Source organism: Trichoderma camerunense (genome assembly GCF_050948025.1).
Source record: "Trichoderma camerunense strain CBS 138272 chromosome Unknown V8C40scaffold_3, whole genome shotgun sequence".
NCBI classification, from domain to species: domain Eukaryota; kingdom Fungi; phylum Ascomycota; class Sordariomycetes; order Hypocreales; family Hypocreaceae; genus Trichoderma; species Trichoderma camerunense.
The window spans coordinates 388770-413649 of record NW_028145367.1 but is presented as its reverse complement, the minus strand read 5'-3'; the positions used below and the strand labels follow the sequence as shown (position 1 = coordinate 413649).

The 24880-nt window shown below is 51.0% G+C and overlaps 9 protein-coding genes across 9 annotated transcripts; 5 read left to right on the top strand and 4 right to left on the bottom strand.

Moving 5' to 3' along the window:
- Positions 1–7: 7 nt before the first annotated feature.
- V8C40DRAFT_234947 (Arf family guanine nucleotide exchange factor SEC7) lies at positions 8–6252 on the top strand. The gene is made up of 2 exons (XM_083213747.1): positions 8–1581; positions 1643–6252. The coding sequence occupies exons 1-2, from the start codon at positions 328–330 to the stop codon at positions 5921–5923; spliced, it is 5535 nt and encodes a 1844-aa protein (XP_083076782.1). The 5' UTR covers positions 8–327; the 3' UTR covers positions 5924–6252.
- Positions 6242–7631, bottom strand: V8C40DRAFT_234945 (uncharacterized protein). Its single transcript, XM_083213746.1, has 2 exons — positions 7304–7631; positions 6242–7221 (listed from the first exon to the last, which is right to left on the bottom strand). Exons 1-2 carry the CDS (start codon positions 7452–7454, stop codon positions 6254–6256), a joined length of 1119 nt encoding a protein of 372 aa, XP_083076781.1. The 5' UTR covers positions 7455–7631; the 3' UTR covers positions 6242–6253.
- Positions 7632–7800: 169 nt separating this feature from the next.
- On the top strand, positions 7801–9039 carry V8C40DRAFT_234943 (DNA-directed RNA polymerase III subunit C31). The gene is made up of 2 exons (XM_083213745.1): positions 7801–8115; positions 8201–9039. Exons 1-2 carry the CDS (start codon positions 7987–7989, stop codon positions 8876–8878), a joined length of 807 nt encoding a protein of 268 aa, XP_083076780.1. The 5' UTR covers positions 7801–7986; the 3' UTR covers positions 8879–9039.
- V8C40DRAFT_234941 (nucleoporin FG repeat region domain-containing protein) lies at positions 8939–11174 on the bottom strand. The gene is made up of 3 exons (XM_083213744.1): positions 11018–11174; positions 10270–10842; positions 8939–10219 (listed from the first exon to the last, which is right to left on the bottom strand). The coding sequence occupies exons 1-3, from the start codon at positions 11083–11085 to the stop codon at positions 9442–9444; spliced, it is 1419 nt and encodes a 472-aa protein (XP_083076779.1). The 5' UTR covers positions 11086–11174; the 3' UTR covers positions 8939–9441.
- A 299-nt stretch (positions 11175–11473) lies between these two features.
- Positions 11474–12650, top strand: V8C40DRAFT_262314 (cleavage polyadenylation factor subunit FIP1; the record flags this gene model as incomplete). The annotated part of the gene is made up of 4 exons (XM_083219352.1): positions 11474–11623; positions 11684–11736; positions 11815–12056; positions 12115–12650. 4 exons carry the CDS (start codon positions 11474–11476, stop codon positions 12648–12650), a joined length of 981 nt encoding a protein of 326 aa, XP_083076778.1.
- Positions 12651–15498: 2848 nt separating this feature from the next.
- Positions 15499–16890, top strand: V8C40DRAFT_136330 (glycoside hydrolase family 18 protein). The gene is made up of 4 exons (XM_083211128.1): positions 15499–15669; positions 15731–15787; positions 15861–15993; positions 16055–16890. Exons 1-4 carry the CDS (start codon positions 15570–15572, stop codon positions 16728–16730), a joined length of 966 nt encoding a protein of 321 aa, XP_083076777.1. The 5' UTR covers positions 15499–15569; the 3' UTR covers positions 16731–16890.
- On the bottom strand, positions 16810–18316 carry V8C40DRAFT_234931 (peptidase M50B-like-domain-containing protein). Its single transcript, XM_083213743.1, has 2 exons — positions 17775–18316; positions 16810–17678 (listed from the first exon to the last, which is right to left on the bottom strand). The coding sequence occupies exons 1-2, from the start codon at positions 17973–17975 to the stop codon at positions 17064–17066; spliced, it is 816 nt and encodes a 271-aa protein (XP_083076776.1). The 5' UTR covers positions 17976–18316; the 3' UTR covers positions 16810–17063.
- A 2340-nt stretch (positions 18317–20656) lies between these two features.
- V8C40DRAFT_136325 (uncharacterized protein) lies at positions 20657–21773 on the top strand. Its single transcript, XM_083211127.1, has 4 exons — positions 20657–20820; positions 20877–20985; positions 21050–21120; positions 21182–21773. The coding sequence occupies exons 1-4, from the start codon at positions 20706–20708 to the stop codon at positions 21721–21723; spliced, it is 837 nt and encodes a 278-aa protein (XP_083076775.1). The 5' UTR covers positions 20657–20705; the 3' UTR covers positions 21724–21773.
- Positions 21774–21905: 132 nt separating this feature from the next.
- On the bottom strand, positions 21906–23961 carry V8C40DRAFT_234928 (glycosyl hydrolase catalytic core-domain-containing protein). Its single transcript, XM_083213742.1, has one exon. It carries the CDS (start codon positions 23676–23678, stop codon positions 22347–22349), a length of 1332 nt encoding a protein of 443 aa, XP_083076774.1. The 5' UTR covers positions 23679–23961; the 3' UTR covers positions 21906–22346.
- Positions 23962–24880: the final 919 nt, after the last annotated feature.

Sequence of the window (24880 nt, the reverse complement as noted above, 5' to 3'; positions counted from 1 at the left end):
TACAGCTAAGAGGCTAAGGCGGCGTAACGGGTCCCGCTCTGGCTCCCTCAGATTACTGTACTGTGCTGTACTTGTGCTTTTGGAAATGTTGTCCCCTTGAGACATCAAATCTGCCTTGAGCCCATCGCACATCTTCCAGCCGCGGGACCAGCTGTCGGCCTCTCTAATTAGCTGGCCTGCTTGCGAAGCCCTTTGTCCCGCATTTCCGTCCCGACCATCACCCTCGCCTCCGAACCGCAGACTCAATCGATGGACCAAGCCCAAGGTCCCTAACTTCCGCGTCCTTCCTCCGGCGATTGTCTGTCCTGTGCTTCTTCGGTGCGCCTCATGAGCTCCTTAAAATTCGTGGTGTCCTCTCTGGACGCCATTGCAACCTCCAAAGATGCCCAGCGAAATAAGCAGCTGGCCGACTTGACCAAGACAGCGCTCGATGCCATCAAAGAGCAGGACCAGCTGCCTGATCCCGAGATCGTTTTCGCGCCACTTCAGCTCGCAACCAAGACCAACAGCCCGCAGCTCACAACCACAGCCCTCGACTGCATTGGAAAGCTGATATCATATTCATACTTCTCTCTCCATAACAAGGATGAAGCGCATAAAGAAGGTGCTGAGCCGGCATCCCCGCTAATTGAACGAGCCATCGATACCATATGCGACTGTTTCCAAGGCGAGACCACGGCCGTCGAGGTCCAGCTGCAGATCGTCAAGTCGCTTCTGGCAGCCGTCTTGAATGATAAAATCGTTGTTCACGGAGCAGGTCTGCTGAAAGCTGTGCGCCAAGTCTACAATGTGTTCTTGCTCTCTCGGAGTACGGCCAACCAGCAGGTTGCGCAAGGCACCCTGACACAAATGGTTGGCACCGTCTTTGAGCGAGTAAAGACCAGACTTCACATGAAGGAAACTAGATTGAGCTTGAACAATCTTAACCACGGTGCAAGCAATGTTACCTTTGAGCAGTCCGAGGTTGCCAACGGTACTCAGCACAGCGACGACGGCGAAGATGCCTCAACTGCACCACCTGAAAGCAGCGATGGTCCGGAAGAGCCGGTCAGTGCGGCCAAACTCACGCTCAAAGACCTTGAACATCGCAAGAGTTTCGACGATTCCACCCTCGGCGATGGACCTACGATGGTTACGCGACTCAAGTCGGATAAAAAAGACGAAAGCGACGTGTCCGTGTCGGGCCAGTCTCTCCCACAAGAAGACAGCGATGCACTAGACGCTGAGGACGAGGTTTACATCCGAGATGCCTACCTCGTGTTCCGGTCTTTCTGCAATTTGTCGACCAAGGTTCTGCCCCCCGACCAGCTATTCGACTTGCGAGGCCAGCCAATGCGTTCCAAGCTGGTCTCTCTACACCTCATCCACACCCTTCTTAATAACAACATTGCCGTCTTTACTTCGCCTCTCTGTACTATTACGAGCTCCAAGAGCAACGAGCCTACCACTTTTCTTCAAGCCATTAAATTCTATCTTTGCCTTAGCATTACACGCAACGGAGCCAGTTCTGTGGATAGAATCTTTGATATCTGCTGTGAGATTTTTTGGCTCATGCTAAAGTACATGCGCCCCTCGTTCAAGGTAGGCCAGGTTGCCGCAAAACCCCTCCATACGAATTTATCAGAGGCTCACCCCAATATAGAAAGAAATCGAGGTCATTCTCAACGAGATTTATTTGGCCCTTTTGTCTCAAAAGAATGCGCCCTTAACGCAGAAGCTCTATTTCGTTTCCATTCTGAACCGCCTTTGCGCCGATCCTCGAGCATTGGTTGAAACCTATCTCAACTACGATTGCGATCAGTCAGTAGAGAACATCTTCCAGACAGTCATTGAAGACCTGTCCAAATTTGCGACGGCCCCTGTCGCGATTACTTCCATTCATGAGCAGGCGTACGAGGAGCAGAGGGCGAAAACTACACCAGCCAGCGAGTGGCAGCTCAAGGGCATCCTGCCTCCTTCTCTTACTGTTGCACAGATTATCCCGTCACAAGAAGGCGAGACCGACTATCCCAAGGAATATGCAATCAAGCGTCTGTCATTAGAGGCTCTTGTCGAGACCCTTCGCTCTTTGGTCAACTGGTCCGCCTCCGTACGCTCGGAGGGCGAAAATCTCCGTCCGGATGGAGATACCAGGGCCTCTTTTGACGAGCTGCGGCCGTCTATCGACCCCACTACAAGCGAAAATGCATCTCGGCTCGACACCCCTCTACCGCCTTCGACCCCTGTATTTGAAGATGACCCGGATCATCTAAGCAAAGAGAAGGCCAGGAAAACGGCTCTCATGAAGGGAATTAGGCAGTTCAACTTTAAGCCCAAACGTGGTATTGAAATGCTTATTCGCGATGGGTTCATTGCAAGTGACACGCCTCAGGATATTGCCACTTTCTTATTGAATGAGGACAAGCTGGACAAAGCGCAGATTGGCGAGTATCTTGGTGAAGGAGACCAAAAGAACATTGACACCATGCACGCGTTTGTGGACTCGATGGACTTCACCAAAAAGCGGTTTGTCGATGCTCTTCGCCATTTCTTGCAGTCGTTCCGTCTACCAGGAGAAGCGCAGAAGATTGATCGATTCATGCTCAAGTTTGCCGAGCGTTATGTCCTTGGCAATCCCAACGCCTTTGCCAATGCTGACACGGCATATGTGCTGGCATACTCTGTCATCTTGCTGAATACGGATTTGCACAGCAGCAAGATTGCCAAAAGAATGACCAAGGAAGAATTTATCCGAAACAATGCGGGCATCAATGACAATGCCGATTTGCCTCACGATTATCAAATCACCATCTACGAGGAAATCGCCAGCAATGAGATCGTTCTGAAGAGTGAGCGTGACATTGCAGCAGCCGCCGGTAATCTTCCTCCTCAGCCTAGTGGTCTGGCTGCGGGCTTGGGACAGGCTTTCTCGAACGTTGGACGTGACTTGCAACGAGAGGCTTATATGCAGCAATCAGAAGAGATTGCGCTGCGCTCAGAACAGCTTTTCAAGAACTTGTTCAAGAGTCAGCGACGAAACGCCTCCAAGACGGCGCCAAAGTACATTGAAGCAACGTCTTTCAAGCATGTAGAAGCCATGTTTGACATCACATGGATGTCCATCTTCTCTGCGCTCTCAGGGCAAATGCAAAAGGCGCACAACCTCGAGGTTAACAAGCTGTGCTTGGAGGGCATGCGGCTGGCAACCCAAATTGCTTGCCTCTTCCATCAGTCAACACCTCGAGAAGCGTTCATCTCCGCACTCCGAAATGCCACAAACTTGAATAATCCTCAAGAGATGCAGGCTAAGAACATTGAGGCGTTGAAGGTGATATTGGATCTCGCTCAAACAGAGGGCAATGTTCTCCAGGAGTCGTGGAAGGATATCCTCATGTGCATTAGTCAATTGGATCGCCTGCAGCTGATCTCCGGCGGTGTCGATGAGAGCGCCATTCCAGACGTTTCCCAGGCGCGCTTTATCCCCCCCTCGCGATCCGGGACATCGGAATCTCGCTCTTCTATGCAGTTAAAAAATCGACCGCGGCAGAGGTCTGCTACTGGGCCCCGTGGCTTCTCTAACGAGATTGCACTCGAGAGCCGCTCTGATGAGCTTATCCGAAGCGTAGACCGAATCTTCTCCAACACTGCGAACCTCTCGGGTGAAGCTATGGTCTACTTTGCTAAGGCCCTGACCGAAGTTAGCTGGGATGAAATCAAAGTCTCTGGTTCAAACGATTCACCTCGCACATACAGTCTGCAAAAGATTGTCGAGATTAGCTACTATAACATGAATCGTGTGAGATTTGAATGGAGCAACATCTGGGTCGTTCTCGGTGAGCACTTCAACCAAGTTGGCTGCCACAACAACATGAACATTGTATTCTTTGCTTTGGACTCTTTGCGCCAGTTGTCGATGCGATTTATGGAAATTGAAGAGCTGGCGGGTTTCAAGTTCCAAAAGGACTTCCTCAAGCCGTTTGAGCATGTCTTGTCCAACTCTCACAACATCACCGTCAAAGACATGGTGCTGCGATGTCTCATTCAGATGATTCAAGCTCGAGGAGACAACATCCGTTCTGGTTGGAGGACCATGTTTGGCGTTTTCACCGTTGCCGCACGAGAGCCATACGAGAGCATTGTCAACCTCGCCTATGAAAACGTCAATCAGGTTTACAAGGAGAAATTCGGTGTCGTCATTTCTCAGGGAGCTTTCACGGACCTTATCGTGTGTCTGACTGAGTTTTCAAAGAATCTCAAGTTCCAGAAAAAGAGTCTGGGTGCATTGGAGCTGCTCAAGTCGATTATCCCAACGATGCTCAAAACTCCAGAGTGCCCGCTATCTCATGAACCATGGAATTCTTCCAGGGCTGAAAACGGCGATCCACCTCCAAGTATCAAGAAGGTGCAGACAAAGACCTCAATGGAAGAGGGCTACTGGTTCCCCGTACTTTTTGCTTTCCATGACGTGCTGATGACCGGTGAAGACCTCGAGGTTCGGTCAAATGCCCTGGAGTACTTCTTTGCCGCACTCCTCAAGTACGGAGGCGGCTTTACCCAAGCATTCTGGGATATCCTCTGGAGACAGCAGCTCTACCCCATCTTTATGGTCTTGCGTTCGCGGCCAGAGATGACCAATGTTCTGAACCACGAGGAACTATCAGTCTGGCTGTCAACTACTATGATTCAAGCCTTGCGCAACATGATTACGCTATTTACTCACTATTTTGACGCCCTCGAATACATGCTGGACAGATTCCTGGAGCTGCTAGCTCTCTGCATATGTCAAGAGAATGATACGATATCCCGAATTGGCAGCAACTGCTTGCAGCAGCTGATATTGAAAAATGTGACGAAATTTAGCCTGGTACATTGGACAAAGATTGTTGGAGCGTTTTGCGAGCTTTTCGACCGAACAACAGCATATCAGCTATTCACCGCGGCAAACATGGAGGCATCTACTTCTTTCCCGTTGGCATCATCCAACGGACTTGAGTTTACATCGCCTCTCAGCCCAACTACAGCCGAGGCTCCTACAGATGAAAAGTCTCTCAAGATCAACGGCGGGGATGAGAATAGCGCTGCATCCGATACCGAATCTATCCATCATCCGACATTGCACAAGCTGGATGAGGATGAGTCGCGGACACCGACGGCAAGCACCAACGGACAGCAGCTGGAGGAGTTCAAGCCAACTTCCACTCTTCAGCAACAACCTGTCGTTGTGACTGCAGCCCGCCGGCGATTCTTCAACCGCATCATTTCTCGCTGCGTCCTTCAGCTGCTCATGATTGAGACGGTTAATGAGCTCTTCAGCAATGACACCGTGTACACCAACATCCCCTCCACTGAACTCCTACGACTCATGGCTCTTTTGAAGCGCTCCTTCCAGTTTGCTCGCCGCTTCAACGAGGATAAAGAGCTTCGGATGAGGCTGTGGCGCGAGGGCTTTATGAAGCAGCCGCCCAACTTGTTGAAGCAGGAAAGTGGTGCTGCGGCGACGTACGTCTCTATCCTGTTCAGGATGTTTGTAGACGATGCGCCGGAGAGACTGAAGAGTAGGCCTGACATTGAAGCTGCCCTCGTACCACTCTGCGAGGACATCATCACGGGATACTCCATGCTGGTTGAAGAGAGCCAGCAGAGGAACATCATTGCGTGGAGACCAGTCGTCGTCGACGTGCTGGAGGGATACGCCACTTTCCCTGAAGACGCCTTCAAAGCTCACCTGGCCTCCTTTTACCCGCTGGCCATTGACCTGCTTCAGAAGGACTTGACGGCGGATCTACGCGGTGCGCTGCTCGTCGTCTTGCGGAGAGTCGGCGAGGTGTCTCTTGGGATTGAAGGGATGACAAAGGTTGGGGACAAGAGGAGAGATAGTTTGGCCAGCGCTAATGCTGAGGAGGTTTCGGGCGGGTCAGAGGCTGCTGCACGAAAGATGCTATGAGCGGGCAACGATATTTGGCGTTGAGGCGGGTACTAGAGAGTCTTTTCGCTTTTTCTCTTTTCTGTCTTTTTCTTCTTTCAAAAAAAAGAGCCACCATTTGTGTGTGTATGTTAGGAAAGGCTTGCCTATCCTGTTTGTTAAGATGGGAGATAAAAATGTTATAATGGTATGATGTGTTATATTTAGCTTCGTGTAGTATATATGGCTGTCTATCTAGCCGGCTATTTTTACCTGATCTCTTTGAAGACACACTCACAAAGATGTTCGACGTTGTTTTACGATTCATTACGCTACTTTAAATGTGAATAGACAGAAAAGGGTTTTTATTATTTAGTTTAATATCTCGCTGATGTATGCGCGCAAAGGCTCGGCTTCTTCCTCCACAGTCCTGTTCGGTAGTCCCCGTAGTGCCTCTCTCAACTGCTCATCATCCCGAGCTGCTACTCTAACCAGTGATTTCACAATGGCGCTCTCTTCAGTAGTGAGACGAGACACGCGCATTACGCTAACAAATGTCTCGAAGAAATCGATTAGATTGAGATGCATAAGGATGTCTTCTGATTTGGACACCATGGTCAACGCTGCCCACTGCAAGATGCCTTGACCAGCAGCCTGGACAGCAGCGGGAGAGAGAGGGAATAGCTCCGGGAAAGCAGTTTGGCTTATAGCACGGATATTAAGCGTTGCAAGACGAGTAAGGAGACGTAGCAGACGGCCTTGTGAGAGCGAAGTCTGGTGTCTCGGCCGAGTAGGAGGATGGACCGTTTCAGGGGAACAAAGCGTCGTGATGAGTTCCAGCATGGGCCGCTGGAGGAGAATCAACCGCCAGAGCCGTCCATGACCCGGAATGCGGCGTTTGACAACCTCGAAGCCGTTGATGTTGCTTTGGCTTCCTACACCATTGACGCCTTCACCACGGATGGTCTCGCAGTCTGTCTCGAGCAGGTCGCCGAGGACTTTAGCAGCGCGCTCACTAACGCCAACGTCTGGGCTCACTAGCCAGCGTGTGGTGAGCGCCTCGACGACGTCGGTGAGAGTGCTGAGAAGGGCGGCCTCGGTTGGAGTTTTGGCGGCCTTGTGGATGATGGCGAGGGCGAGGAGGTTGGCGCCTGGTAAAGGAGATTCCAAAGCTGCGAGGATGGAGGGAGGGTCGGCGATGGTGAGGGTGCGGGTGAATGTCAAGGGAGAGAGGAGCTTGATTGTGAGAGAGAGGAGAGGCGATGGGTCTTGAGTGGTGGTTTTGAGGATTTGAGTTAGAGGCGGGAGGACGGTTGGGAGGAGAGGAGGGATGTTTGATTCTGTACGTTGATTAGCAATCTTGATTGCATTAGATGTGAGGGTGGGAAGGGAGTGTTGCTTTGGCGTGTAGAGATGACTAACCTGTCAACTGAAGCTCGATATCATCAAGGAGCTTGAGGTTGAAAGGCACAGAAGGGTCATTCTCGAGATCTCGTAGGTGAGTGCGAAACTCATCGAGGCCGGAGATGGGATGAGCGTCTGTGTTGCCGTCAGGGATGATTCGTTCAGACATTGTGAATCTCAATCACAGCCTGTCTTATTGATGGCTAGGAGGCTGGTAGTATCCAGTATGATGCAGAAGGAAGATCAGGAGAAATGAGGATATTGAGGTTTGATAAAGAATTAGGTAGTTATAAAGCAGGTTGCTGTTACTCTGAAGGAATGAGCATGCTTGATGTAAAAGCTTCAAGATGCATCTATAATTTACAGGGTAAGCTGTCAATGCCAATAGCAGGCAGATGCGCTGACGGCAAGAAGCACCAGGCAGCGGGGCAGCGTCATAGCGGATCGAATTCCGCGCCTCCCCACCATAACTTTTTTCTCGGCCGCTGAAAGTTTGGCGCTTCAATTGAGCCCCGGAAGTCTTTCATTCTTCAAACCCAAGTCTAGCAGGTCGCATTTCTTCTTGGGAAGAAAATTCGCCAGCAGACCAGCCTCGCGCTTTAATACACCTTGAATCGCCTATGTTTACACGATCGAGCTTATGAGAGTCGCGTTCACTGTGGAATTTGGATTGTAGTCAACGGGATTGAGCTGAGTTGGAAATGTCAAGAGGAGGCGGTGGTGGACGGGGAGGCGGGCGAGGAGGTCGAGGAGGAGGTCGAGGAGGACGACCAGCTCTTCCGTGGGACGACACAGATGAACCCGATGCCAGGCCCTCTGAGCTGTTCCCGGTGAGTTGGATTTCCAAGGAGAAAAGCTTCACATGAAGATGCCCGTCGAGAAGAGCTGCTGCTAACAAGTCTTCCTTGTCCCTAGCCCTGCGTTGTTCCAACTCCTCGCGACCTCACCACCACAGAATACAACAGCGTCCAGTGCTTCCTCCTCCTTCGCCACCAAATCCACTCATCGCCCCTCTACACATCCAAGCGAACCTCCCTCATCGACCCCGCTGCCCCCCGAAAAGTCTACGGCCGCGACCAAATGAACGCCCTGTACGACGTCAAGAGCAAGGCCTCCGTCGACCCCTTCAACGCCATGCCCACCTACTCCCAGCGCTTCTCCCGGCCGGAGCGCGCCCTCCCAGAATGGTCCTCTCGGCCGGTGTGCAGAGAAATGTTCCCTCCCGAGCTTCTCGACACGGTTGACTCGGCGGATGCTAGTGGAATGAGAAAGAGGCGCAAGCTGGAGCTGAGCAAAGTGAACGCTCTGCCGAATGCGGAGGAAGCGTTTGGCATGCCTGCTATTGAGGGTGAAGAGGATGAAGGTGTGCCGGTGAATGGGAAGAATATATTGGAACGATTGGATGCTTTGCGGGATGACGAGGGTGACGATGCTGCCGATGTGGACGACGACGAAGGCCTGGAAGAGGAAGAGGAGGATGAAGTCTACGATGACGAAGACGCTGGTGACTACGATGCTGAAACGTACTTTGACAATGGCGACGATGGCGGCGACGACTACGGAGACGGAGATGATGGTGAAGGGACATATTAATGCTTTCTTATCCTATTCTCTTACTGGTTTTCGGAACTATCAAACGGTCCTTGGCTAATGGGACGATTTCATTTTTCATTGAGAAGAAGCCATCATTCGGGCATTTTGTTACTATTCCTCATCCATACATGTATATAAAGCCAAAAGACTTATACCCATCCCTTGCATTAACCATGACTCCACGATGAGTCACATCTTGCGCCAGTAAGCAATGTGATTGCTGCTCTCCCTTCAGATGTTGCATTTTATTTCACATGCCTGGGGGGTATCATTACGGCTACACTCGTAGCCATTCTACACCAGCCAGTTGCCCCTACATTTATCATCTAGATACCCTTGTGTTGCTACCCTCTATAGCCATACATATCCTGGCATCGACAACAACTGAGAGGAAGACAATGGCAACCTTTCTTCTGCCCAGCCACAGAAGGGCTCTTTATACAGCAAGCGCCGCCTAATGAATAAACCCAAAAAGCGTGTCCCCCTATCACCTCAAAAGGGAAGAACTCTCGAACCCAGACCCAAAAAGACGTAAGAAAAAGTGCATTAAAAAGCAAATCGCTTCATGAAGAAACCCCAGAATACAGCCCGCTATCCAAGATCCCCGCTTGCAACCTTGATAATCTCTCCCTCGTATCCGCAATCTGTCCGGCCTGAGCGATGACCGCGCTGCCCATCTCCCGCAATGCTGAGAGCACCTGGCTGAGCTGGTCCTGGACGGGCGCGCTCATATGATCGCGTAGACTGCGGATCTGTTCGTAGAGTCCGTTTTCCACCCCGGGCATATCCCGCTCAATCTGAGACCGGTACTCGTCCAAGCGGTTCTTGTACTTCTCGACGTCATCGCAGATGCGGTTAAAGTAAGTGATGAGATCCTGAGCGCTGGCATGGGCCGATGAGGCATCTGTTGAGTTGGAGTCGTTTGGTGGAGGGGGGCCGGCGAAGAGGCCGGTTTGGTGGTAGTGCGTAGGTAGCTTGAGGTTGTCGGCGGCTTTGAAGGAGAGTTGAGCGTCCGCAACGTCCTTCTTGGTCATGTCCTGAAGAGCCTTGACGGTGAGGATGTCGCGGTTGAGGGCGTCCTGAACGGTCTTGAATTTAGACTCGACAAATTGGACGTCTCGTCCGAGCTGGTCGATATCCTTTTCATGCTGGGGCATGAATTCGCCAATCTCATCCCTCATCTTGATAACGCGCTGGATGCCCTTGTCAATGAGAGCAATTTCGTTCTGGATCGGCTGGGCAAGGTCATCGAAACGCGATCGCGGTCGCAGGTTGTCATAGTTGACTTGGACAGCCGCAACTTGGGTCGTAGCAGGAGCGGCGGCAGCTGGAGTTGATCCACTATAATCAAGTTAGCAATCATGAATTGTGTAGGACAGCACATGGCATACAATAAACCGCCAGAGGGCTTTGCTTGAGTTTGGCCCAGCAATCCACCTCCTGTGGTTGCTGCAGCTGGAGTCGAGCCAAAAAGACCTCCTCCTGGCTGCTGAGTAGTTGCAGTATTCGCAGGATTTCCAAACAATCCTCCACCAGTCGCCGGCGTCGTTGTTGCTGCCGCAGGTTTGGCACCAAACAGTCCTCCGCCTGTCGTCTGCTGCTGAGTGCCCGCAGTATTGCCAAACAATCCTCCTCCTGTAGTCGCCGGCGTCGTTGTTGCTGCGGGTTTGGCGCCAAAGAGTCCACCAGCAGCTGGTGCAGGAGTTGGTGTTGACCCAAACAAACCACCAGCAGTTGTACCTGTGGCAGGGGTCGCGGCCGTGTTTGTCGCAGCGCCAAAGAGACCTCCGCTAGCTGGCTGAGGAGTTGGTGTAGCGGGAGTTCCAAAGAGACCGCCTGTCGCTGCTGGCTTGGCGCCAAAAAGACCGCCCGTGGTCGCCATGCTGCCGATGGTTGATGGACTTGCCGACGCGTTACCAGCTCCAAAGAGTCCTCGAGTCGCCGCTGGCTGTGAGGTTGTGCCTCTGTGGCGCGTTTGGTCAGCGACAATAAGAAACAAAGTATCAGCCCAAAGCTAATTGGAGAGTATGTGAGGTGGTGGGCGGGCGAAGCGGTGGTGGTGAAAGGCACCTTGTACTCCGTGGATGTGGTGATATCAGAAAGTTCACGGCGTGGTGTTGAAGATTTAGCAGAGCTTACAGGGTATTTGCAGCCGAAGTGTTGATGCTAAGACCCGCTGGGCCACTAGCAGACCGCGCCAGAGACATGGAATCGCACCTGAGCAAAAAATTGGCTTTGCAAACAAACTGACTTTTTTTCCGGGCAGGCGAGTCAAGGGCCCAATTCGTGTGGAGCTCTGGGTTTGGATATGCCAAAGCTTGGACTTTGCGGGTCTGAGAGTGTGAAGGGATACGGAAAAACTCCGGACCTGCTGCGATGCTATGTGGCTGGGTCTAGATAGAGAGAGATACAGTACAGTAGAGAGGATCGATTCCACAAGGCTAGCCTTAATTGTAGTTGACTTTCAGTCTGCAGAAGAGCTTCCCAGAGCTTCAACTTCCACCATACATACGCCAATTTCCGTGACATTATTCCATTCAATTCATTTCCCATACATCCTATATTCAACTCTCTTACTTTTAACCTATTGCCACAATGGATATGGACGAGGATGACGATCTCTATCAGCCAGAAGAGCCGAAGATTGAGCATGACGAGGAACAGAAGCCCAAGGTGGAAGAGCTAGAAGAGGGCGAAGAGGAGGATGAAAGCGGCGCCATGGACGAGGATGATGATGACGACTCAGTATGGAGGCTTTCTCACTGAAGTAGGTTACGGGCCACATGCTAATTACACGAACTGCAGGATATAGACATCATTACAGAGCGAAAAGATGGCACAAAGGCAGCGCCACCACCGTATGTCGGCCTCGTGCGCGCCGTGTCGCGATGCAATGCGATACGTCATTGCCGACTTAGCTGACAGGATGACAATAGGCAGGCCAAATATAGCGACATCAGAAATATTCCCCAACGATCAGCCTCCAACGACACCCCAGCGAAGGTATCAGCGCCCATCAAGAGAGACGAAGACTCAAAACCGACGAGCGCCCTGAATATTGCCGCTCCCAGCGCGGATCAAACATCAGCTGCTGCCTCAAAATCAACAATCGACATCAATGCTAATCCAGTTCACCCTGCAGCTGGCAAGCCTATAACACAAGTCAACATAGACGAAGGTAACCTCTCTCTCATTGCCCTCCGCGGTTCTTCCTGACGACTAACCTATCTCGTTAGATCTACCAGACAGCGACAAACCGTGGCGTAAGCCAGGCACAGACATTAGCGACTACTTCAACTACGGCTTCGATGAGTTCACGTGGGCTTTATACGCTGCCAAGCAAGAATCGATTCGCGGCGAGTTTGGTGCCGATGCTTTCGCTGCCAACAACAAGAAGATGATGGAAGACTTCAACATGATGATGATGGGAGGCATGGGCATGCAGGGTGGAGGAGGTGCAGGCGCTGGCGCTGGCGGAGGTGCGGGTGGCATGCAGGGAATGGATGGAATCCCTCCCGAGATGCAAGCCATGATGCAGCAGATGATGGCTTCAGGCATGGACCCTTCTCAAATGGACCCAAGCCAGATGGCGGCCATGTTCTCTGGGATGCAAAACACCGGCGGCAATGCTGGCGCGCAAGGCAACCAAGGGCAAAACTTTGGCGGCGGCTTCGGTGGAAACCAAGGTGGCTTCGGCTATGACCAGGGCATGGCGGGAGGCGGCAGTGGAAGAGGTGGATTTGGAGGCCGTGGCCGCCGTGGCCGATGGTAGGGCAGTCATGAGTCCGGGGGTTCTGAGACATCGAGCAGCCATGGGTTTGGAAAGACTTCTAACCAAGAAGATGGGCTTCGAAATGAGCGTCCTGAGAAGATGAAGAGGAAGCCGCAGCCGCAGCCGCGGGGGGGACGTTGCAAGGGGCCTCGGCCAGCACCGGCACCCAGTTGGACGCCATCTGCCGTTAGAAGACACGGATAATTGGTGGTGCAGATGATAGGAGATATCATGTTCGCTACGACACGCCGCTCGAATACACGATATCTAGCGGATACGAACAGCACGTGGGTTATCATGGACAGGACCAGAGACCAAAGGCGATAATTGGCCACTTCTATCAACTTCAATTCTCTGAAGCTAGGTTTACAGAAGCATTGGCGGCAAATCGCACACTCCTACCTCCTTATCACGGTAGAAGATAGTTGGGGAGGTTTGATGGGCATGATGATATAGATAGGTGGCATTCGTAGTGTCTGAGGTATGTATGCAAATATACAGCCTTTGAGAGCTGCCAATGAGAGGAAAAGGACAATCTCTGCTTGTCTGTTTGAATGATAACTGTGTAGCCCGACGTCAGGTAACGTTACCTAGCTGTGACAGACACGGGGCCTAGTTGGGAGCTTCGAGGCTCGAACTTCCTAAGAGAGGAGGGCGGCCGCTTTTGTATGGCCTGCCAAGAGGCTAGATGATTGGGTTGAGAGATGCCAGGAACGCCCGCATACAGCATCACACGACGTAAGAGGGGTGGTTAGGATCAGTTTTTGGTCTCTCTCTCTTGATTCTAGTGAGGAGGGAAGATATGGGCAATAGTGTGGTTGTTGGGGTTGATCTCTTTGAAGATGGTCCATGGATGCTTACGTGGGGGAACTGGAGTGTGAGAAGGATCATGGTTGAAGGCATTTGAGAGCGATATCATGGCTACCTAGTACAGAATAACTCAGTAGAAGCAAACCCACTGTCTGGTATTAATATGTAAGCAGTAGCTCAATTAGCGAAGCAAGATCGATCTGGAGAAGCAAATCACCCATCACGCGCATCACCACGTCCAACTACCAACACCGGTTAGCCGCCCATTACCACCAACGAGCCGCCAGATCTCTCTCCAGCCTTGAATCTCTCCGAGGCCGACTCACTCACCCCGCAGCATATCTTGAACGATACTCGAGGTATCATTTCGGAATTACTATTGGTTTCCTTTCCATATCCTACCTAAGAGAGAAGTGTGAGTTCAGCTATACATGCACATGTGTACATACCTTCCTCTCCCACCTGAGCGCCGATGACACCCGATAATGGTAGCAGTTTTTACATGCTTCCCCACGACAAAGTCAAACCGTGTATTAAAGAGACGCACAGTCCAGAGTTTATCCCAACTAGAGGGGAATCCCTGCGGCGGTCTTTCTGCAGGGGTGTGTTCGTCCACTCATGAAGCATCTACATGCTCTCTATGCCGAAGCGGGAAGCTCCTATGCTGAGGGAGGGCTAACCATAGCGATACGCTTCTTGAGCCTTTTCCCCGACTGGTGGATGTATCCTCTTTAAGTGCTTATTCTGCGCTTAAAGATGGAAAGAATTGAGAGCAGGTTTTTTGGGTGTTGTTTGCCGTAAGAACTTGCTCTGATACATTGCGCTTCTTATGCTACCGTTGCAGAAATGGCCATGGTGCATCGCGTGGAGATGCCACGACGAGATGGAATCAGCCGCAATCCTTCTTGTTTGCGAGCCCATGGCTGGTTGTGGTAGCCGACTAGATACACTCTGACGACGTGTGTTGTGCAACTCAAGCTCGCCGAACAAAGTCGATCATTCTAGGGTCATTTCAGACTTGTACATGAACACCGAGTCTGATGATGTCTGAGCTTAACCAGTGCTCAATTACACGCACCCTGTCTAGGTCCCCATGAGTCTTCGTTCATATCGCTCAACTCTATTTGGACTAGCTAACCTGTTTGAACCCGTCCACACCATAATATGGAATCTTACTCAGAATCGGGTGTTTGGATGCTGCCCAAGTAGGTAGGAGGTTGTCACACCCTGGTTCCTCCACAAACCTTACATGTACATACATGATGAAGACAGGTCATGATCCTCAATCCTCCAATCAGATCTTGATAAATGTTTCCCCCGCGAATGGCCCTGGTTTACTTGTGCCTCCCACGATTCTTGGGTATCATGTACATGTACACATATATTCGCATGTAAATACACCCTCTTATCACCATTGGCAGGCTGTAATCGGTATCTGTAGATGCGAAGATACACGCTGGAACCATCCAATTACCAACACGGTATATATACCGAGGCACGATGAGCGAGTATAATGCGTACAAAGCGGTAAAGATTAAGCGACCTTGGCTGTACCACTGAGTACTTCGCCATCCGAGTACATGTATGTCATGTCAAAACCCCTGATGTTTCGGAGCCTTGACTAACCTACCTGTCTCGGCACACTCGTTCAGATGCGACCAACCTTCTTCTTTGCTACCTTGAAGCGTCAATCAACCATGTCACCTAGCAAAGTCTCTATAGCTAGCCACTGCATAGATCTCTACCGATAACGTCCTTTAAAAGCCGATATAGTGAGCCGATGGGGCTACTACTGACGCCGGCACTCCTCTATACTTCCCATTAAAGGTAGCATGGCTCCATCACGAGTTCATCATGACCCCCGTCTCATCTCGTCCCTTCACCCGGCGGCAGGCGCAAAGAGTTTCCAATGCCACGTATGTTCAGAAACTTGATGTAGCATCGTGGTAAGACAGCGGGGGAGGACTTCTCCCCATTTTTCTTACATGTTGAACTCGAGAGAGGATATAAAAAGCTCTTGGTCCGACCTTGTGAGGTGGCACGCTGCCTCTTCGTCATCAAAAGCATCTTCGTTTCGGCTCCGATAACCTCAGCATCCCCATACCCAGGATGCCTTCATTGACTGCTCTTGCGGGCTTGCTCGCTCTTGTTCCTTCTGCTCTGGCTGGCTGGAATGTGAACTCGAAGCAAAATATCGCCGTATACTGGGGTAAGTATTTCTCGATGAAGTCTTCTTGTCTGAGAGAATAGATCATCTAACATGCGAATAGGCCAGAACTCTGCCAACTCGCAAAGCACCCAGCAGCGTCTCTCCTTCTACTGCAATGGTATGCCTACCAAACTCTGCGAGACAGTTCAGTCGGGAAATGGGACAAGACAGAACTAACAATTATCACCAAGACGCCAACATCAATGTCATTGACATTGCTTTCCTGAACGGAATTACTCCTCCCATGACCAACTTCGCCAATGCCGGTGACCGATGCACGCCCTTTTCCGACAACCCTTGGCTCTTGCAATGCCCCGAAATTGAGTGAGTCTCCTCAACCTCCCTGCTTCATATACGTCTGTACTAATTATGATTCACCATCAAGGGCGGACATCAAGACTTGCCAGGCCAATGGCAAGACCATCCTCCTCTCTCTCGGCGGCGATTCCTACACTCAAGGTGGCTGGAGCTCAACAGGTGCTGCTCAATCGGCTGCTGATCAAGTCTGGGCCATGTTCGGCCCCGTTCAATCCGGAAGCTCCGTCCACCGTCCCTTTGGAAGTGCAGTCGTCGATGGCTTCGACTTTGATTTTGAAGCAACAACCAACAATCTCGCTGCCTTCGGTGCCCAACTGAAGAGCCGAACCAACGCTGCCGGCGGCAAGAAGTACTACTTCTCTGCTGCGCCCCAGTGCTTCTTCCCCGACGCTGCTGTCGGCGCCCTCATCAACGCTGTGCCCATGGACTGGATCCAGATTCAGTTTTACAACAACCCTTGCGGCGTCAGCGGCTTCACTCCCGGCACAAGCACCCAGAACAACTACAACTACCAGACCTGGGAGAACTGGGCCAAGACCAGCCCCAACCCCAATGTCAAGCTTCTCGTCGGCATTCCCGCTGGCCCAGGTGCTGGTCGCGGCTACGTCTCTGGTTCTCAGCTTACGTCCGTCTTCCAGTACTCGAAGGGATTCAGCACCTTTGCCGGCGCCATGATGTGGGACATGTCCCAGCTTTACCAGAACACTGGCTTTGAGACGCAAGTCGTCAACGCTTTGAGATAAAGGGCAAAATTATAAGATACGGAAAAGCTCCAAAGTGTTGGGAGAATGGGGGTGGCCTGACAATGCGAGGGCCCAAAGGTAAGATTGTATATATGTATATATGTCTGTCGAACATCTAGTGTATATAGCTCTGACTTTTTGCACATATTGAATTGATTGTATATGATTTCATTTAATTGTGTACTATACTTCAGTGTAATCAATTTCATCGTTTATAACGTTGGGTATCATAAAACATTCATCACAAGTCCTAAAAATCAGTCGTCGCCGTCACTCCCCGTCCTTCTTCCACCTCTTGCATAGCCATGCTTGAGTATCCCGAAAATCATGCATCTACGTAGGGATAAAGTGCTTGGAATCCTCCTCCTGCTGCGCAAACGACTGCGAAAAAGCGGCCAACCCTATGATGATGCCCACAGCCATGAAGAGCACCGAAATGATGGACCAGATAACACCCCAGCACTGCGACGAGCCGCCGTACCTCTTGGCAAAAACGCTCGCGTCCGACTCATTGACCTTTCGAAGGATCAAATCGTCACAAATGTCCCACACGCTGTACAACGAACTCATGACACCGATGAACAGTACAATGAAGCGCAACGCCTCTGCATGAGCGATGAACCAACTTCCAATCAGCAGTCCAACAGCAAGCAGGATGGTCATGATGGTCAGCCAGTCGCGTTTCCCCCACCAAAGGGTCAGCAGGAAACACACTCCCAGGACGATGCTGGCGATTTTGCTGGCAACAATGTCGAAGCCGCACATGGTGAGCAGTGCGCCGATGATGGAGGAGCCGAGATAGCCCGCGGGAAGGGTGATGGCGCTGATGCCGCCGGTGAGGTGAGTGACGCCGCCTTCATGGGGGTCGAGAGAGATTGATTTGACATGGCCACCAGTGAGGATGGCGGTGATGGCGTGGCCAAATTCATGGAAGGCGATGACGAGCATCTGGGAGAGGGGGCGTTAGTGTATGTTATACATTTGTGTGGGCGGATGTGTATAGATGGAACAATGTTTGGTTCAAACGTGAAGCTATCATCATACCTTGAACGGCCACAAGATCATGCGCAGGTAAGGCACATTCCAGAGGATGGCGATTGCGACGACATATCCCGCAATGACGCCCAATGTGACGGCCTGAGTGTGAGTTGGATGCTGGAGGTTTCGAGAGAGGAGGACATGATATTGGTGTTGAGAGTCGGGGTGGATAGTGGAAGCGCTTTCAAGAGGCTGCCATGGCGCCATTTTCACAGATGAGGTTGTCGGTGACGGATTTGATGTTTCAGAGGAAGAATATCCCTTAGGTGCTTGTTTTGGCACTCCAACTGAAGTCAGGTGGCATGAATCATGTGCTTGAAATTAAGATCAACAAACGATTGACCCCGCCGCTTGAATAGTAGAAGTAAAGCCAATGTTTACTTTATTGAGGAACGAATGTCATAGGATGAAGGATGAAGGATGAAAGAAATATATTAAAAGGTAGAAACTGCAGAAAAACAGGTGACGAAATACAATGTTTCCCTCGCAAAAAAGAGTTGCGAAATACCGAATTCCAAAGCGTTGACGCGGCATGTGAGAAGCAAGTGGGACCACGAATTGCGTGGCTGGGGGGCGCTGCACATCATCTATTTTTAGGCGATGCTGGGGATTTTGGCGGTTGCAGTAACTCCAATGAGCTGGAGATCGCCAGGGCGAGCTTTGCCACAATTGAAGCCACAGCCACGGCTTGGCGTGAGCATTGCAAGTTCCATTACTAAGACATTTGCAGATGTGAATTTGTAAGGAAGAGAAAGCATTGAATTGGACGGGATATAGTGGGATGAGAGTCTTTAACTTGCTGAATATGCAAAAAAGGTCAATCTCCAAGATAAGAGGCGTTTAGTTACTGGGAAGTAGTGGGATGATGGAATGAATTCCATCCCGATGAGCTGATTCTGGTCATGATACAGAGCACCCACGACCACAAGGAGTCATATGGAAATTGAGCTTCAGCTGATTTGGTTTGTAGACCGAGGAAATGGTATCTTATTATCTATCAACTTCGAATCGGTGTCTCGGACGTGGCCCGCTGAGATGCAGCAACGTATGACTAGACTATCCACTTGTGGTGAAGCTGTGGTGTGCCCGATGCAGGTCATTTAGCTTGTATAACGAGACGCAATGCCCAATAATGGCGGTGATAGATTCATCTTTGTGTAAGAGATGAGAGTTTGTGCAAGCTGAGATATACAGCGGTGTATAAGCAGCTGGGAAGTAGAGGCCCGCTGTGCCTGATACGAGCATGTATATCGTGAGATGCAACATGTGCATCAACTCCAGGTTGTAAGTATGCATAAGGAATATTTCCATTCATGCCTATACATATTCTCTAAATACTAAATATCCGAACAACTGCTCGTATCTCGATAGCGCTGTCTCAGACTGTTCCTGCATGTACTCTCGCCGTCGCATAGAACAAGTTACACTCACTGAATACATGACAAACCAAGCGGTGTCCTTTCAGCCTCTCTGTACCACCGTTATACAGCGTCCAAAAGACTTGGAATCGAGCTATCATTCGCGGGAAAAGAGATTAATTGAAAAGAAAGTAGAGTTTATTCTCTCATAAGCAAGAGATGGCAGCTGAACCCGAGTCGATACCCTGTGCTACAATTGTGTATCTAGGTAGAGTAGGACCAATCCGAGTCATTAAGTCTACCTACTGCTACTACTATCATTATTATCCTTGGTAAAGATATCAATTTCTCTGAGACAGTGTTTCTCAATAAATACTCAGATGGAGAAGGATGAACCGAACCGCTCTCTCTTGCCAGATGACAGACCTACCTACTTATCTCCTTATCTCCTCTCCTCAGGCACCAATCAACCATCTGGATACTCCAAGCTATGATTTCTTCATCTTCCTCCTCTTTCACAGATTCAAACCTAATATTCACAAATCTGCTTCCTATCAACAAAGTGGCCGCCACATATCCTCGAGTCCAGTCTATCCACTCCGTCTCCTGCAGAATGATTTGCTCTCCATTCGTCTTCTGAGAGGCCCCCCCTCTCTCTTTACGCCATAGGTTCTTGGATAAGAAACTCTACAAGGACCTACCGCTGCGCATCGATTTCCATGGAGAGCCTTCCTCATGCCGCCATGGCCCCGCAGATCACGTCGCAGGATGCAGGGGCTAGAGTACCGCTTCCAGGACAAATCATCAGCGTCATGTTGTCTTTGGCAGCAACGACTGTTCTTACACTTTTCTTGAGTGAGGCTACCCCTTGAGTTCTTCTTCTTCAACTATCTTGTTCAGACTGGAAGAAGCTAAGCGCCGTGAGTATGTCAGCACAAAGAGTTCTCGTGATTAAAGCCTGGAACCGATTGCCACCTGTGGTTTGGTGTAAGTTGTGTTTCAGATTCTCCCATTAATACTACTCTCCTCATCAGTGAAAAGTGGCTAACATATATTCCAAGTGGTATTCGCCATTTATGTCGACTCCTACCTGTTCGTTATAGCCACGGCAGTGCTCCAGCATTCACTCGGTGTCAATTCAAGCTATGGCATCTGCGAAGCCGCTATATTCCTATGCCTTGTGTGTTACGTTACTACCAAGGTGATGAACGTTCTCTCAGACTTACAAGTGTTCCATTGCTGACTTGATACGTCTTGATAGATTGTGAGCATACCGTTCCTCTGCGTATTAGACATATATTTCATGCTAACCATCTCAGTTCATTTACTTATTTCTCGCAGAAAAGGCTGTGAGTACTAGACACAGTCCAACTTACAAGGGGTTGCTAACTCATGGACGTCAGTGGATCATTCGCGGTGCAACGACCCCACGCCTTAAGTCTATATTGTACCTAGTGAATTCGCTGGGCATGCTCACCATATATATCGCAGTGGTCATCCTAAATTTCGTCTTGTAAGTTTGATAGGTATACGATGGCATCTGAGCTTTAATAACACCTAGGCTAGTCGCATCACAGAGATGCGCAGCGGGGAATGCATAATCGGCATGCGAAGTGCCGCCATGATCCCCCTCATCTCCTTTGACACGGTGATTAACGTGTACCTCACGATCATGTTTCTTATACCGCTGAAGAGTAACCCTTCTAAGAAAAATTGTTGATGGAGACGATCATGACTAATATTGTGCTAGAGCTCTACTCTTATACCAACATGGCTCGAACGCGGGCCAATATTCGTCTTCGCATGGTGGCATTCAGAACCTTTTGCGGAGCAGTTTGCACGCTTGTGAGCAGCATTGTGTATGATTCGTGACCAAAATCAGGTCTATCAATTCCGCAAGTCTTAACTGACCACCATTTTTAGCAATCTGTCTGTCTTAATGGCCCTTAATGGTGAGCCGGGATGGGTCTGCTTGATGTGTTGCAATTGTGACAGTATGTTGCTCAAGCATCTTCTCACATATAGTGTTCTTGGCTAATTCTTTATTGTTGATAGTCCTCTTCTCGGCGATCGTCATTCAATGGGTCACATCCAGGGACAACGCCGGGACGATAAGCAGCTCCTCTTCTGATGAAGCTCGACGATCCCGAGATCTCGGTTCTGGGATGAATCGCATATCCACTCCAAGCGAGCTCCATGAGACGCCATCATCCACTCTTGCCGACATCTCGCTCGTGCCAACCAGGCGTCGATCCCGCGGAGCCGATGATGTTGATCCTCATGACCACGACACCCCTGACACCAGCGCCGCCAAGGTTATTAGCAAGCCCGCCAGTGCCGTCATGGTGACTACGACGATTGAGAGTGAGACTAGACCGCGTTCTTATAACTTCAACGGACTGACCAAAGAATCTTCCAAGGCGTGCGGGTGCGGGTGCCTGATGTACCGAAGGTCATGCTTGGCGGACGATAACTTCTTCTCACCACAGACCAAGATCACGGCCGGGGGCTCCCATTTTTTGGAGGACTTTGGTCAGAAAGTGGATATTTGTTACTGTCAGCCTTTTGTCCTGAGAGAGACGAATAATGTTGCTTAGTCTACCCTATCACCTTGATCCTAATAGAGTTTTTCGATATTTTACCTATACTCCGTACAGCTTACATGGATGGGTGGAATGACTAGTCTACGCCCGCTTCTAACGTCAAAAAAGAACCTAACAAGAAAAAAAGAGAAGAAGAAAGGTCACCATTACTGATTTAAGGCACAAGAGAAAAAAAGTGAAATCGCAAGACCTTTAGTTTAATTCGTAGCTCGTAGATCTATGCTAAAGTCTTGTCCACGACCCCATTCTATACGTAGATACATACTGGATCTTCATGTTTCCGTGAACATCTCTCTCCTTTGTCTCATGGATATTGAAGTGAAATAAAGACGGAAGGCCGAGATGACCACCAAAAGTGACTATGGCAGAATATCTGGAGCACACCCCCTTACAAAAATCAGTGTACTGATGCTGTGGATGTTCCATCCAAGAACCAGAGAGTTAAAAATATGTACAAATGAACTTGAGTTGCGCCTATTTCCCCTCCGATACCCATTTTTTTGGTTAAATGATTCCTCCTTCAATAAAATCTTTGTGTCTGAAAAATGGCTAAAGATGCACCGAGATGTCCCTAGCTGGTACTATACAGGAAGCGAAAGATGCCTTTGAACGCCAACTTAAGCGGTGGCGTAGACGTTGCCGTAGTCGCTGGGGGAGTTGCCGTTCATCAGGATGCCATCGCCAACCATGAAGTAGCTGTAGCCCATGACGTAGTCGAGGGCGTCGAGCTTGGGAAGGGCCTCCTGCAAGAAAGCGCTGATCTCGTCGTCAGAGCCAGAGGGAGCAAACTCGGTAAGGATGACAGGCTTGCCACCGCAGACCTTGTTGGCTTGCTCAAGCTGGGTGAACAGAGTGTCGATGGCCGAGGCGGGGGAGTACCAGTGGATGTTGCAGAAGTCGAAAGCGCAACCGCCGTCCTGAGCGCTGCAAGCATCGACGAAGCTCTGGAGCCAAGAAAGACCCTGACCATCAGCACCGGAGTTGGAGACGGAGGGAGCACCGATAAGAGCCTTGCCAGAGTACTTGTTCAGGAACTGGGCGTGAGCAGCAGCGGCGGCAGCAGGAGACAGGTTAGACTGGGAGGCAATATCGGGCTCGTTGAAGGAGAAGATGGCCTTGGAGCCGGAGGCAAGAGCGGCCTCGGCCTGGGCATCGAAGCCAGTGGAGTGTTCAGGCTGAGGTCCCCAGAGGGTGGGAACATAGCTGTACTTGCTGGTGTCGATGCCAGAGGGCCAGAAGCCCCAGTTGTAGGCCCAGTGGCACTTGTCACAGCTCTCACCGAAGGTGTTGGCCAGGGTGCCGTCGTTGTAAGCCAGACCACGCTTGCCGGGGAAACCACCAACGGAAGCAGGAGGGGGGCTGGCGGCCTTGCTGGGGGCAGCAGAGGAGGTGGCAGGAGGAGGAGCCGGCTTAGACGAAGAGGGCGTAGGGGTAGGAGTGGGAGTGGGAGTCTCCGAGCTGGTAGGGGGAGCCGGAGTGCTGGAAGGTGCCTGCTCAGAGGACTGAGGAGCAGAAGAGGAGGCCTGGGCAACAGGTGTGCTGCTGGTCACGATGGGAGCGGCCGAAGACGAACGGACAGCGGTGATCAAGGTGGTGGAGTCCTTGGAGGAAGCGGGAGCCGCTGGGGTCGAAGCAGCCGCAGTGGAAGAGGCAACGACGACGGTAGCGGTCGAAGTGACGGTTGGGACAGCTCCAGCGTTGTTTCCGGCAGGGGAACCAGTAGGGTTGACATCCTGAACACCGAATCCGGTGCCGGTGGCGGCAGCGGGAGCAGAGGGAGCGGCAGTCGACGCAGACGGGTCAACGGTGACATAGACGGTCTCCCAAACAGTGGACCAGTCGGTCTTGAGGACTCGCTTGTCCATCTGGTGCTGGTGGCGGTGGGCGTTGAAAGCCATGGACTGACCCGCGAGGGCAGCAATGGAAGTGAGGGCAACGGCTTTGTACATTTTGTCTAGATTTTGACGGGGTTTGGTTTTTGATTTCTTTTCAGATGTCGAAAGTGATAAGGACTGTGGGAATGAAGTCGAGTTGACTTTGTAATGCTTTTGAAGAGCGAGGCAATGGTGTGTTCGGCGCGGCCGGCAAGGAGTGCGAAGGGTCTATCAAAGACACGGATTGTAAAGAGTGAAACAGCCTGGCTGATTTCAAAAGAAGTCGAACTGGCGACGGAGAAGATAAAGGAAAGACGAGCTGACGAGATGCCAGGGAAAAGAAATGTTGGAATGGTGGAAGAAGGAGAAAAGGAAGAGATGAGCTGGGGATGAGAGGGGCGAGGGGCCTGAAGTAGCCGGCAAATGGAAGCCGCAAGGTGCAGGGCCTTCTGCAAGGTACAGCGGCAGGGCAGCGGGGCCCTGGGCCTGGTAGGGCGAGGGTGTTTTAGTGCTGTGGCAAAGGGAAGCCAGCGCCGGTGAGGACCCGTACACGATTCAAGGCCCTGACTGACCTCGAGTGATATGGACGTGCTGCATGCGTTCAATTGTAAACTGCGTGTGTGTGCACTGTAACGCACGGGGCACGGGGGAACTCTGCTGTGCTCATGAGGTACATGGTCGGAGAAGCAGCGCAAAGTACCCTCTGGCGCATGCAGAGCACGAGAATCGTCCGTTTGTGGTCCGTCATCCGCAACCTGATACAAGTCGTGCCTTGTTTTGCCATGTACATGTCAGAATGCGCCTGCGAGGGTCCACACAGTGACAGAGGGCGGGAGGATTGTGCGAGTGAGCCTGTAAGGAATATATTGATGTAGTGTCACTGAGAGGCCTGAATTGGGGGCTCAATATGGATTCAATTGATTGATATTGAATGCCTGCCCGCCTTATGAAGGGATACACAGCAGCACCTGCAACACTGCATTTCATCATCATATTCCATCGCCCTGTACAATCTCAACTGTGTAGCACAAGAACAACGTCAAGATAAAACACTGAACACAGGATAGAAGAGAACAGCGACATTGAACCCAAACCCACCGAGGTCTACGAGTTCGTGGGAAAAATCAACCTGTGCTCAACTGGAATACAAAGACGTCCCGTTAACCGACCATGGGCTCCAGTTCCAGCACCAACTAGCGCCGGCCCAAGCCTTACTAGCGCAAGGGGGTTTTTGGGGGGCAGCGCCAGGCACAGGTACAGCGCCAGTTGAGGCTGCT

Bases quoted from the DNA above. Each gene is read 5' to 3' on its own strand.
- V8C40DRAFT_234947 (XM_083213747.1), top strand. From the start codon at position 328: ATGAGCTCCTTAAAATTCGTGGTGTCCTCTCTGGACGCCATTGCAACC. The intron at 1,582-1,642 runs GTAGGCCAGGTT...ACCCCAATATAG, and splicing joins ACATGCGCCCCTCGTTCAAG to AAAGAAATCGAGGTCATTCT.
- V8C40DRAFT_234945 (XM_083213746.1), bottom strand. From the start codon at position 7,454: ATGTCTGAACGAATCATCCCTGACGGCAACACAGACGCTCATCCCATC. The intron at 7,222-7,303 runs GTTAGTCATCTC...ATCAACGTACAG, and splicing joins TATCGAGCTTCAGTTGACAG to AATCAAACATCCCTCCTCTC.
- V8C40DRAFT_234943 (XM_083213745.1), top strand. From the start codon at position 7,987: ATGTCAAGAGGAGGCGGTGGTGGACGGGGAGGCGGGCGAGGAGGTCGA. The intron at 8,116-8,200 runs GTGAGTTGGATT...CCTTGTCCCTAG, and splicing joins GGCCCTCTGAGCTGTTCCCG to CCCTGCGTTGTTCCAACTCC.
- V8C40DRAFT_234941 (XM_083213744.1), bottom strand. From the start codon at position 11,085: ATGTCTCTGGCGCGGTCTGCTAGTGGCCCAGCGGGTCTTAGCATCAAC. The intron at 10,843-11,017 runs GTAAGCTCTGCT...AACGCGCCACAG, and splicing joins ACTTCGGCTGCAAATACCCT to AGGCACAACCTCACAGCCAG. The intron at 10,220-10,269 runs GTATGCCATGTG...ACTTGATTATAG, and splicing joins AAGCCCTCTGGCGGTTTATT to TGGATCAACTCCAGCTGCCG.
- V8C40DRAFT_136330 (XM_083211128.1), top strand. From the start codon at position 15,570: ATGCCTTCATTGACTGCTCTTGCGGGCTTGCTCGCTCTTGTTCCTTCT. The intron at 15,670-15,730 runs GTAAGTATTTCT...ACATGCGAATAG, and splicing joins AAATATCGCCGTATACTGGG to GCCAGAACTCTGCCAACTCG. The intron at 15,994-16,054 runs GTGAGTCTCCTC...TTCACCATCAAG, and splicing joins TTGCAATGCCCCGAAATTGA to GGCGGACATCAAGACTTGCC.
- V8C40DRAFT_234931 (XM_083213743.1), bottom strand. From the start codon at position 17,975: ATGGCGCCATGGCAGCCTCTTGAAAGCGCTTCCACTATCCACCCCGAC. The intron at 17,679-17,774 runs GTATGATGATAG...CCCCTCTCCCAG, and splicing joins TGATCTTGTGGCCGTTCAAG to ATGCTCGTCATCGCCTTCCA.
- V8C40DRAFT_136325 (XM_083211127.1), top strand. From the start codon at position 20,706: ATGCGCAGCGGGGAATGCATAATCGGCATGCGAAGTGCCGCCATGATC. The intron at 20,986-21,049 runs GTATGATTCGTG...CACCATTTTTAG, and splicing joins ACGCTTGTGAGCAGCATTGT to CAATCTGTCTGTCTTAATGG. The intron at 21,121-21,181 runs GTATGTTGCTCA...TATTGTTGATAG, and splicing joins GATGTGTTGCAATTGTGACA to TCCTCTTCTCGGCGATCGTC.
- V8C40DRAFT_234928 (XM_083213742.1), bottom strand. From the start codon at position 23,678: ATGTACAAAGCCGTTGCCCTCACTTCCATTGCTGCCCTCGCGGGTCAG.